This window comes from Lynx canadensis, chromosome E2 (assembly GCF_007474595.2).
Source record: "Lynx canadensis isolate LIC74 chromosome E2, mLynCan4.pri.v2, whole genome shotgun sequence".
In the NCBI taxonomy this organism is placed as follows: Eukaryota; Metazoa; Chordata; class Mammalia; order Carnivora; family Felidae; genus Lynx; species Lynx canadensis.
Genome location: NC_044317.1, coordinates 47,194,996 through 47,207,310, shown reverse-complemented (window position 1 = coordinate 47,207,310; position 12,315 = coordinate 47,194,996). Strand labels below are relative to the sequence as shown.

The 12,315-nt window shown below is 53.1% G+C and overlaps 1 protein-coding gene across 1 annotated transcript; it reads right to left on the bottom strand.

Moving 5' to 3' along the window:
- Positions 1–3,830: 3,830 nt before the first annotated feature.
- TIMM50 (translocase of inner mitochondrial membrane 50) lies at positions 3,831–10,820 on the bottom strand. The gene is made up of 11 exons (XM_030299162.1): positions 10,701–10,820; positions 9,678–9,834; positions 9,109–9,140; positions 8,873–8,894; positions 6,776–6,834; positions 6,565–6,684; positions 6,050–6,154; positions 5,853–5,951; positions 5,347–5,503; positions 4,929–5,035; positions 3,831–4,041 (listed from the first exon to the last, which is right to left on the bottom strand). Exons 1-11 carry the CDS (start codon positions 10,806–10,808, stop codon positions 3,940–3,942), a joined length of 1,068 nt encoding a protein of 355 aa, XP_030155022.1. The 5' UTR covers positions 10,809–10,820; the 3' UTR covers positions 3,831–3,939.
- Between the last annotated feature and the right edge of the window lie 1,495 nt (positions 10,821–12,315).

Below are 12,315 nucleotides of genomic sequence, written 5' to 3'. Positions count from 1 at the left end.
GCTCAGTCGGTGGAGCGATTGGCTCCTGAGCTCAGGGTGGTGAGCTCGAGCCCCACGTTGGGTGGAGATAGAGATTAAAAATAAAATCTTGGGGCGCCTGGGTGGCTCAGTCGGTTAAGCCTCCGACTTCAGCTCAGGTCATGATCTCGCGGTCTGTGAGTTTCAGCCCCACATCGGGCTTTGTGCTGTCAGCTCAGAGCCTGGAACCTTCTTCAGATTCTGTGTCTCCCTCTCTTTCTGCCCCTCCCCTGCTCATGCTCTGTCTCTCTCTGCCTCAAAAATAAATAAAAACATTTAAAAAATTAAAAAAAAAAAAAACTTAAATTTTTTTTTTTTCCTGAGGCCTGGGGTCTTGGAAGGATTGTGAGCAAGGGGAGCCGTGGTCACTGTGCACACTACCCAGATTCCTTTGTACAGGTCTTCCCTCTAGTTGTGTCTTTTCCACTCCCTCCTCTATTTCATTGTCCTCACCAGATTTCCCCTCCTGCAGGCCTTCCCTCACATCCACCAAGGTGGCCAGGCACCTCCTCTGAGCCCCAGAGCCCCCTGATTACTCTCTCCCAGCTGTGACCACTCTGGCTCAGGGGGCCTAAGCACAAATCTGACCCGTGTCCCTCTCCTGCAGGCTCTTGCATGGCTCTCCTGTGCCTTCAAAATACAGAGACTCTAAGGTTGACACGTGAGGCCCTCCTTCCACATACCCTCCCCCTACTCAGACTGGCTCTGTAGCCCTAAACACAGAGCCAGACCTCATGGACTGATTACCAGGAGGCAAATTAGACCCTTTACTGGGGCAGGTGGAGGAGTGAGCTTCCCATCACAGGAGACATTCAAATGGAATTTGGACAGTCCTTAAAAACTGCTGTGGGAGAAGGCAGATTCCTATCCTGGATAATAACTTGGGAAGATAACAGATTCCAGGTCTGAGATATCTCATTTTGAAGATCATAAAAATAACCAGACTTTATTGAAGGCTTGTGCCAGACAGGATAGTGTTTCAGGTGAATTCTGTCATGTCTGTGTGTAAAGTATACTTTAAGAGATTTCCATGAGTCTCTTTGGCTATTCAGAACTTTTCCTTATTTGCCAACTTTAGGGCCCACAGGTCATGCTGAGGTGACATCCAAGCAAAGACATAAGGTGGGGGGGGGGGGATAAGTGGGGGGAAGAGAGGGAAGTAATAAGGATCCTGGGGAAATATTCCTGGCAGAGGATACAGCAAGTGCAAAGGTCCTGAGGTGACTGCACCTGACACACCCAGATATCCCCATGGCTTTTCTCATTTCATTATGGTCTGTCAAATATACTTTCCCAGGAGGCCTTCCTTGACTGTTCTATTCAATCCAAAACAGCACCTCAGGGGCGCCTGGGTTGCTCGATTGGTTAAGTACCCAACTTCAGCTCAGGTCATGATCTCACAGTTCATAAGTGCGAGCCCTGCATCAGACTGCGCTGACAGCTTGGAGCCTTGAGCACGCTTTGGATTCTGTCTTCCTCTCTCTCTCTCTCTCTGCCCCTCCCCCATTTGTGCTCATTCTCTCAAAAATAAACATTAAAAAACAAAAATAGAGGCGCCTGGGTGGTTCAGTCGGTTAAGCATCTGACTTTGGCTCAGGTCATGATCTCACGGTTTGTGGGTTTGAGCGCCACCCTGGGCTCTGCGCTGACAGTGTGGAGCCTGCTTGGGATTCTCTCTCTCCTCTGCTCATGCACTCGCACACGCTCTCTCAAAAACAGATAAACATTAAAAAAAATAAAAATAAAACAGCACCTCAAGTCTCCCAACCGCTTTATCTCCTTAGCATACCCACTCCCCTTATTTTTCTTTATGCATTTATTGAGAAATATCTGACCATTATCTCCTCCATAAGAACATGTCTGTGAGAACATGAGAGCTCTAGGTCTAATTTGCTCACTGATGCACCCTAGTGTCTAGAACAAGGCTGGGCAGTCAGCACTTAGGAAACACTTGCTGAGTTAAGTGAATGAATGAGGGAAGTACTACTATTAACCTCCTATGAATGAGTAAACCAAGACCCCTGAGACTTTGCTGGGGTTACAGATACTACACCTTGGGGCTGGGGGGGTCATGCAAATTTTAATACTTCTTCGTAGACATCTGTGAGCCCTTAAAAAAACCTATAGTTCAGGGGTTCAATCTGGCCCACACAGTTACATTTTAATTACTGTAACACCAGCAGACGTCTTTTGAAAATATTGAACCGGTACTAGCACTAAATGCCGGCTGGAGGAAAGGCTGGGACAGCCGGGGCTGGGCGCCATCAAATCGGCCCAGGATACTCTCATCTGTGAAGAGTCAGTATGGGCACCTGGTAAGAAGCACCACAGGAATACAGATGCAGCCTGAGCACGGCCTGTCCTGTTTACGCCTCACAACTGCTCTAAGACAGCTCCTACCATCACCCCCATCCGAGAGACGAGAAAGTGGAGGCACAAAGATGCCCTGCCCAAGGGACACAGCTACCATCTGAGCGCCTCCAGGGAGCATCTCGCTCAGCCCTCAAGCCCAGCCGACAACGAGGTAGGTACCGTTATCTCTACAGATGGAGAAACGGAGGCATGTGAGGCGAAGTAACTTGCCTGAGACCACACAAGGCAGGAAGTGGTAAAAGCTGGGATGTGAACTTGGGACAGTCTGGGACTTACACTGTGGAATGATACACAACTGCACTGTCTGCTGCAGGAGCCAGGAGCCACATGTGGCTGCTTGAATTAAAATTAAAATGAAACAAGGAGAAACTCCATTCCTCAGTTACTGTCATCACAATTCAGGGAATCCATAGCTCCATATGGCCACTGGCTGCTGTGCTGGCCAGTGCAGATCCGGAACACGGAATAAACATCACAGAAAGCCCCACTGCAGAGAAGCACTACATAGTCTGCCTATCCTAGTTAGGGGCCCACATTTAAGAACTGGGAGATTTGGGGGCGCCTGGGTGGTTCAGTCCGTTAAGCATTGGACTCCTGATTTCGGCTCAGGTCATGAACTCACGGTTCATGAGTTTGAGCCCCATGTGGGGCTCCACACAGACAGTGTGGGAGCCTGCTTGGGCTTCTCTCTCTCCCCCTCTCTCTCTACCCCTCCCCTGCTCGTGTGCGCTCACACTGTGCTCGCTCTCTCAAACAAACATTAAAAAAAAAAAAATCCCAATTTCTGGCTCTTTTTTTTTTTTTTTTTGGAGAGAGAGTGCAAGTGTGCGAGCAGAAGAGAGGCAGAGGGAGATAATCTTAAGCAGGTTTCATGCCCTGGCAGAACCCGACGTAGGGCTTGATCTCATCACCCTAAGATCATGACTTGAGCTGACGTCATGACAAGAGTCAGATCCTTAACTGACTGAACCACCCAGGCACCCAACTTCTGGCTTCTATTGAGAAAGCAGTTCAAGCAACTCCAGGCCCACCTTCCCCGAGGGCCACAGCTGGCAGAGGGAACAGCAGCTGCCCTCCTGAGACAGGAGGGTCTCCGGGCTCCCAGAGCCCCACTGAGCCCACACTCGGCACATACACACAGCAGCCTGGCATCGACCTGTCTCTAAAAGCCCCAGTGCCGCCCTCTCTTCCCTTTTCCACAGATGAGGAATCTGAGGTCAAAGAGGCAGATGCTCTTTTTGTGGGTCACACAGCACATGGGAAGACATGGCCAGAGGGACCCAAGTTTTCAGATTCCCAGGCCAGGATTCAAAACCAGTCCTGATCCACCAGAGAACCTACTCCGTGCTCTGCAGCCGATCAGCCCCCATGGGACGATGACCCAAGAGTCCCGGACCTCACCCTGATGCCCCCATCTGAAGACTCTCCGGACACAGGACTGTGGCATCTGGGATGGACTTTATTGGATGTGGCTGCCCGAGCCATGGTCTGGGAGCACTGGGGCCTAGGGCCCAGGACCTAGGCAGTGAGTCTGCAGAGGCTCAGAAGTCAGGGCTGTTTGGAGCGAGGCCATAAGCGGTTGGTCAGAGAGCCAAAGAAAAGGTTCTGCTTGCTGGACTTGGAGAGCTCGGCCAGGCGCTGCTGTTCCTCCTGGGGTGAGGGACAGAGAGCAAGGTCAGCCTGGGGCCCGCAGTCTCGTCCCAGGCTCCGCCAGCCGAGAGGCCACCTTCCTTAAATCTCTACCCAGCCCAAACCCCTTCCCCAACCCCCTAGAACACCCAGCCCAGACTCAAATCGCAGGGATTGTCATGATCCCCTTCCGCAGGTCCCAGGAAGCCCCTCCCTTGAACCCTGCGAACGTATCCCAGATCCTATTTATCCTAACCTGGATGCTGCCGAGACCCTAGGCCCTTCACCAGACTGCACCGTCCTGCTCCCCAGGCCCCCAGTGCCCAGCCCTCAGCTGTATAAGCCCTGCCTGGATGCTGAAGGATCTCAGGCCTAAATCTCCAGGGCCTTGTCCTTTGGACACTCAGGAGCTCCAGCCCTACTCCCAGGCACCCAACCCGAAATCTGGTCAACTTCCATCTAGACCCCTGAGAATCTCTTTCCCAAACTCCATCCGTATTCTTAGCCTCACTTCCAAACTACCAGGATCACATCAAGACCACCAGAACGCCTTGCCCCATCCCTTCCGCGAAGTGTCCGGGGATCCCTCTCCCCAGGCTTGACTCAAACCCTCTGTCCACACCAAACCTGGGCCCTCAGATCTGCTCAAGGCTATCACAAACTACCCTTCTCCCAGAACCACGCTTGGCGTTTCCTGCCTCCTGTTCTCAAGCAGGCTGTGGAATCTACCAGCCCCCCCCCCCCCATGACAAGAGCCCTCCCAGACAGGTTGTGTGGAAGACAAGGTCCACACTCAAGGTCTTACAGCCAGACAGAGACAGGCTGCTCCACGGCTCCTTCCCTGGGAGCTTCGGGAACTGACGTGATGCCCCCCTCCCCCACCCGCAACTGCAGATCTGAGCACCCACCTGCTCTAGCCGGCTCTGCCGCTGTTTGAAAGCCTCCAGTGGGTCATCCTCCAGGGCGTAATGCTCTAGCACAGTCCGGACATCTTCTACGCGGTTCAGTGCAATGGCTGTGGGCACAGAAGGCAGGGGTCAGCCAGGCAGAAAGGCCGCAGGGAAGGATAAAGATCAGAGCTACCTGGAACATCTCTCAACACTCTAAAAGGGCTCCCTTGAACATCCCCTAAATACCCCAGAGCACCTCTAAACCTTCTCAGAAGCTTCTAAAGACTGCAAGATGCTTGTGAACCTCCACACCTCAAATATATCCAATTTTACATGGAAAAATAAATAAATAGAAGCCAGAATTAAGCATCTATCAGTCCTCTTGAGAGTCATGGGCTCCAGGGTCAGAGGCCAGGAGGTCAGGGGTCAGCCTCACTCTTGAGGAAGGCAGACAGGTCCAATAAGACCCGGTCATCAGAGTTGCCATCCCAGGGCCGCAGAGCAACGCCATTGTAGGGCTGCAGGCGGAAGGCTTCCTTCTTGCAGTCCACGACTACTACGCGGGCAGGGTCCCGATTCAAACACGAAATGTCCTGGAAATGCAAACGAGGCTGAGTCTCATATAACGGTTACAATTACACAGTCCCCAAAACACTCACTTCTGAATGCAGAGACAAGAGACGGCTTCCAAACCTTATATCCATGCACTACCCCCAACCGTCTTGTTTGGAGAGGTCCTATCTACCCCCACTCCCATTCCCAGATTCAGGGGGAAGGGAGAAGAGCCTCGAGGCCCAGCCTGTGCTGGGGGAAGGCTGAAGTCCTGTCAGAACCAGACCTGGGGCAGAAGCAGGATTGAGGCTGGGGTCAGAGCTCTCTCCCTCAGGAAGTGCCAGCCCCCTACCAAGTCCCCGAAGACTGCCCACAGCCCCCACATGGCACCTTGACATGGTGCCCATCCATGTATCTTGTGGCATCCCGGAACAGGCGGTAGGAGATGAAGCCATGAGGGTCCACGCTGTCGATGAGTGGGAATGCAGTCTAGGGGTGGGATGGGAGGGAGAACAAGGTCAGGCTGAGCCCTGACCCTCCCCATCTCCCACCTCACTGACCATCCCTCCCCTGTCCTGAGGCCTTACCATGCCAGTCTCTGACGTAAAGATGACGATTTCATACAAAGGGGCGAGCTGCTGGAATAAGGTCTCGATGCCCGGACGCTTCTTAAACCTCCAGCCAGTGGCCAGCTGGGGAGGCAGTGAGGACAGTGAAAGCAGTGAGGACAGTGAAACCCCAAGACCCAGAAGCCCCCAACAGGATAAAGCTCCCCCCAGCCTGGGGGGATTCCCAGAACTGGAGGGCTCTCCCCCATCTCTGTAGTTCTTGGGGGCTCAGGAGTACATGGCTGTGACCGAGGTCTGGGTCCCAGAGTAACAGCAGACTCCTCCGTAGCACACACTGGGTGCCAAGGCACACTTACAACAACCTACAGGGTGGGGAGTCTCGCAGTTGAGAAAAGCGAGGCAATGAGAGTGACACCTTCTTCCCTGGTGACAGTGGAGCTGGTTGCGGAGTCTCTGCTCCTGACCACGTCATCACAACGCAGCCACCCATGTCTATCTAGTGTCCCCAGCCCGCTGCCTTCCCCGGGACACACCGACCACTCAGGGTGCAGGAGGACGCCAGTTAGCTCCAAGACCAGTGTGTAGGGTGGCTGGTAATATGGCTCCTTCAGAGGGTCAGGGAGGAGACAGGGACTGGTGGGCTCAATGATCATCTGTGGAAGAAGGACAGAATGGGAACACTCAGACAAGGAGGCAGGAGCCGGTGCCGGAGGGATGGGGACCGGGCTCAGGACTCCTGCTCACCTGTCTATAGTCTTTGAAATATTTGTAAGTCCGGCGCAACTGCTGTATCAGAATTGGATCTAGGAGGACACCGGGGCACAAAGGGATTCCAAGATGAGCCACTGCTCAACCTCCTGGACACACCAGAGCTTTATTTCCCTACCAGACACAAACAGGTCTACATACCCACCTGGTATGAATGAGTTCATTTCTAAGTCCGAAGGTAGAAGGCAATGACGTGACCGCCAGGCAGGAACAAATACATTTATTCACCTGCCCAGTTCGAACGTGAATACTTACCCCCACACACCACCCCAAATATAGAACAGAATGTTTATACATCTGCCCGCTTAAAACACAAATGGGGCACCTGGGTGGCTCAGTCTGTAAAGCATCCAACTCTTGGTTTCAACTCAGGTCACGATCTCACGGTTCATGAGTCTGAGCCCTGCCATCGGGCTCCATGCCGATAGTGCTTGGGATTCTCTCTTGCTCTCTCTCTGTCCCTCCCCTGCTCACTCTCTCTCTCTCTCAAAATAAATAAACTTAAAAAAAAAAAAATTACTTTTAGGAAAAAAAAAAAACCCACATACAACTGTGCTGACGTTACGCCGTCATGTGTTTAGCTCATTTTGAACCACTAGGTTTCCAGGTATGCCTGCTTTTAGTGAGTATGCTGAGCCTATCTAAACTACACTAAGTATATACACACAGCTGTACATATTAAGTAATGGTTTTCAACTTGGAGCCACCTCGTCTGCCACTTTCCAGGGAACTCTGGCAATGTCTGAAGACCTATGCGCTTGTCAACATACTGACATCCAGTGGACAGAGGCCCAGCATGATGCTAAACATCCTTCAATGCACAGGGGACTCCCCCACAACAAAGAACTACCTGCTCCAAAGTACCAATTAAAAAAATCCTGTTTTTTTTTTATTATTATTATTTTTTCAAACTTTTGTTTATTTAAGTAATCTCTGCACCCAACACGGGGCTTGAACTCACGACACCGAGATCAAGAGCTGCATGCTCTTCTGACTGAGCCAGCCAGGTGCCCCGAAAAACCCTGGTTCAAACGAATATACTGAATCCGATTTAAAGCAGGGAACTTACATGACTGCCTGCTTTATTACAGCATTTTTACTCTAATTAAACCACTATCTATGGACCTGCCTTTTCAAAACCAAAATACCGGGGTGCCTGGGTGGCTTAGTCAGTTGAGCATCCAATTTCGGCTCAGGTCATGATCTCAGGGATTCTGGGTACGAGCCCTGCATCAGGCTCATTGTTGTCAGCCCAGAGCCTACTTCGGATCCTCTGTCCCCCTACTCTCTCTGCCCCTCCCCCGCTTGTGCGCACGCATGTGCACGCTCTCTCTCTCTAACATTAAAAAAACCAAAAAACAAAAAATACTGAAACCAGTTATGTTAATAAACACACACAATGCATGTTCACCTGCTCAATTTAAATCAGTACGCTAATCTGTTTAATCCAGGAAGACTACCCACTTAAAACTTCATACTTACCCACCTGCCCAGCTTAAATAATCAATGTGTTAACATGTGGGTTTGCAAACTTCCCCAGCACAAACAGGTGGCTTTCTGGACCTACCAATTCTATTTTTCTCCGGGGAAGGGCCAAGTGTGACAGAACTGACAACTACTCTCTACTATCCAATTTGTTAGAAACTCTCCACCAAAAGCTGGTTAACTAAAAGAGGAAGGGAGGAAAGAGACATTGTTTTGGAAATGAGGAGCCTGATGGGGTGGGGGACTGGGAGGAACAAGAGGCTGTCATAAAGAGGAGGGGATTAAGGGTGCAGACACTCAGATCTAAGGCACAGGAAGCCATGTGTTTGGTGGCAGACAGGCCCCTCTTCCCAAGCATTCCCACCATGGACTCCCCTCCCCCATCTGTCCCTGACCATCTGCTCCTGGGCCAGCCAAGAGGACTGGGGCTTTGTAATGCCCCTCCCCCCAAAGCCATCCAGCTGCTGACTCCCCTACCCCCCAATGGAAGGAGGTGGAGCAGGAGGGCACCAGATGGGAAGGGCAACATCCCTATAAATGGCAGAGTAGAAAGGTTCAGGGGACCTCAGAATCTGTGCTTTTACTCACCATTGTCGAATTCATCGGGAATCTGGAAGGTAGAGACAAAAATGTAGCATTTGGGATGGCAGGGGCAGAACCCCATCAAACCCAAAAAAGGAATCTCCGGGACCTTGGGAGTAGGCAAAGGTCCCTGGGAGGGAGAGGCTCACCCCTAGACAAGAAATGAGCCCGAACAGACCAAAGGGGAGAGGACACACAGGATGGGACCCCTGGCAAAGCCTCTGGGTCTCTCTCCCTCTCACCTTGGCGCCAGTTTCATCCACAGAGTTGTTTCCTGCAAGGAAGACAGGGAGGAATGAGTGAAATTAGGGCTCAGTCTCCTGGGTCTTGAGGGAGGAAGAGGGCAGGGGGCCTAGACTCCTGGGTCTGAGGAAAGAAGAAAGAGGCATGGTCTCTTAAGATCAAGAGAGAAAGGGGGCTGGTAGTCAGGATTCTGGGTTCCTGAGAGAAGAGGGACTGGGACAGGGCCTCCTAAGTCTCTGAAGGAAGGGACTAGAGGGAGGGCCGGAGTTTTGGGTGCTAAAGGAACAGGTTGCTTAGGAGGCTGGTCCAGTCCTCTCCTTCTCATCTTTCCCTCTTCCAACTGACTCTCTATATCCTAGTGCAGAACTAAGACTAGAACCTTCAGCAGAGTGGGTAGAAGGAGAAGAAAGGTCACTTCTCCCATTTCCAAGGTAGATGATGTTCTAGTTGGCTGCCTTATGCAGGGAGGAGCCAGGGGATGAAGGTGGGTGAAACCCTCAGGGGAAAGAGGTTCTACAGAAAAGAGGGCCAAGGGAACAAAATTAGGGAACAGGCATATGCCCCTCACCGAAGATATAGATGACGCTCACAGTCCCACCGGCCCCGAGCAGCCCAGCAAGCCAGAGTGCGACTTTTTTGGCGTAGCTGGGACCCTCTGTGCCTCGCTGCTGCTGTGGACCCTGAGCCTGGGCCTTAGTGCCCGTGCGGCTCCCAATCTCTGTGGCCTGCAATTGAGAAAGAGGTAGGTTAGCTGAAAGAGAAGAAAGGTCAGGATGATTGGGGCACCCTGGTTGGAGAAGAATCAAGGTCGGAAGCCAGGAAGCAGACAACCACACAGCCTCGGGGTGTGGTGTCTCTGGAGGCGCAACCAGGAGACTGGATCTCTTAGAATAGTCAAAAACTAGACTGCCCCGGACCAGGCCCCAGGTATTCAAGAGTTGATAGGCCGGGTGTCCAGGATCCTGTAGGGCAGGGAAACGAGATCAGGGAGTCTGGCAAGACACTGGGCTTCCAGGAGCAAGGCAACAGAGGGCACAAAAAGGGACAGGACGGGTAGGTATGGCATTTGGATGCGCGGGGCTCACAGCAGTAGGGTACAGAAGGGAAGGGAAGGGATGAAAGCGAGGGCAGAGGGGCCATCGGAGTTTTAAGGGCACGAAGTGATCAGCCTGGAGGTCAGAATGGCTGGATCTCTGTCAGTGTAGAAGCAGGTTGAATCAAAAGCGCAAACATCACCACCAGCGCGGGGAAAATACCCCCAAGGCCGCAGTGGCACCCCAGCATCCCGGGCTCCTCCCCCTCAAGTATTACCTGGGCGGTCACTGAAACAGGGAACAGGTGACCTCCCCTCCCCTGGCGCCCACGTGGGGTCCAGAGGAGGTGGTGTTCTGAGGACGCACTTGAGCCCACAGCATCTAGCTCGGGGGCGCAAGCGTTGCCCACCCCGGGAGGCAGGCAACTCCCCAAAACGCGGGCGGCGTTCCATTCAGCACCCTGAGGTGCTGCGTCCCGGAACCCCCGTGCGGCGGCGGTCCGCCCAGAACTCCACGAAAGGGCTCCCGGACTCGGGGCCCACCTCCGTCCGGCTCACCTGGTCCGGGGTCCGAGGGGGCGGCGTCGCTAGCCTCGCGCACAGCCCCCGCGCGCCGAGCCGCAGCTCGCTCCACAAGCGCAGGAACAGCGCCGCCGAGGCCGCCATCTTGCGCTGACGCCACGCGGCCCCGCCCACTCGCTCCCTCCTCACCCGTCCCCGGCTGGGGCCGCGGCCAATGGGGACGCGGGGGACGGACGGGCGGACGGGAGCCCGAGAGAGACAAAGGCCTGCGGGCGGGGAGCCGCGGGCGTGCTACCCTGGGGCCCGCGGGGCACGCCAACCCGGAGGCGGTCCGCGGTCCTCCCTGAGTCTCCCTCGGGCCTTGGGGCGCTCCCCCGCCTCTGCAGCAGCACGGAGCGGGGCACCCAGTGCCCGGGGGGTAAAGCTAAGGCCACCGTGAAGGAACCTTGAAGCCGCGAGCTAGACGGTCTCGCCCTGAGGGGGTCCGCCCAGAAAGCGGGCTGCCCGCCAGCCCTCCCAGACTCTCCCTCCCCTCACGTGGAGCCCGGAGGCCGAATCTGCCTTCTCTCCCGTCCTCAGAGTCCTTTCTTGCTCCTCCTCTGATGACCTTCTAAGGAAGCGCCTGGAACGCCAGCCTTTCACCGAGGGCTCGGCCAAAGGAATGGCGGCCGGCTCTCTGGGGTCAGGCTTATTGGGACAGAAATCAATGAATAAGGGGCTACGGGTGAAGTCAAAGAGTCCATGGGGCGTCTGGGTGGCCCAGTCAGTTGAACGCCCGACTTCAGCTCAGGTCAGAATCTCGGGGTTCAAGCCCTACCTCAGGCTCACTGTGGTCAGCACAGAGCCTGCTTCGTATCCTCTGTACCCCCCCCCTCGCTTTCTTCCTCCCTCCCTAGTGCTTTCTCAAAAATAAAATTTTTAAATCTCTTTAAAACGAGGGGAAAAAGTCTACGTAAGCTTATGTAAGCTTTCAAAATGTGGAGAACGACCTTGTAACATTTAGGGATAAATACTAAGGTAGTAAAAGTACAAAGGCAAAAAGATTTGGAATTCAGGATTATGGTCACCTTTGGAGGGGAATGGTCTGGGGCTGCTGCTTAAAGTGGCTCCTATCTGGTACATACTGTTCCCGAAGCTGGGTGCTGGGGACATGGGCGTTCAGGGTGTCCTAAGACCTTTTTGAACATGGGTAACATTTTAGAATACATTTCCTAACACATTTATTACAAAAAAGACGTATCAAATGAAGAAGGTGAAGGAAGGTCAAGGTACCAAGCCCCCTTCTCTCTCCCCCTCTCCACCCCCAAGCCACTAGACAAGCCACAGCAATTCTGGGGTCATTGCTCTGTGGGCTCAAGAGAAAGGACCATCAACAGCTGTATCCCGCACCACAGGAGGAATTTAGGTTTTCCAGGCGGTTTACAGATTTTCACTTAACATAACTCGAGCAACAGTACAACGTTACTAATCACGTGGCAGGCTCTGTTCTAATAATCTCGTGTCTTCTCATACATTCATCCCGAGAACCCTCCGTCTGGAATCGACAGCATCATTTTCCAGATGGGGAACTGGAGGCTTAGGTATCATCCAGTTATTTGCCCAGGAAGTAGGTGGGGTCTGCAAATGACCCCAGCTTAGAAAACACAGACAC

Excerpts from the sequence above, each read along its gene's own strand:
- TIMM50 (XM_030299162.1), bottom strand. The coding sequence starts at position 10,808 with ATGGCGGCCTCGGCGGCGCTGTTCCTGCGCTTGTGGAGCGAGCTGCGG. Across the intron at positions 6,685-6,775 it reads ATTTCAAAGACTATAGACAG|ATGATCATTGAGCCCACCAG; the intron begins GTGAGCAGGAGT and ends CTTCTTCCACAG. Across the intron at positions 6,155-6,564 it reads TCCTGCACCCTGAGTGGTCG|CTGGCCACTGGCTGGAGGTT; the intron begins GTGTGTCCCGGG and ends CTGCCTCCCCAG.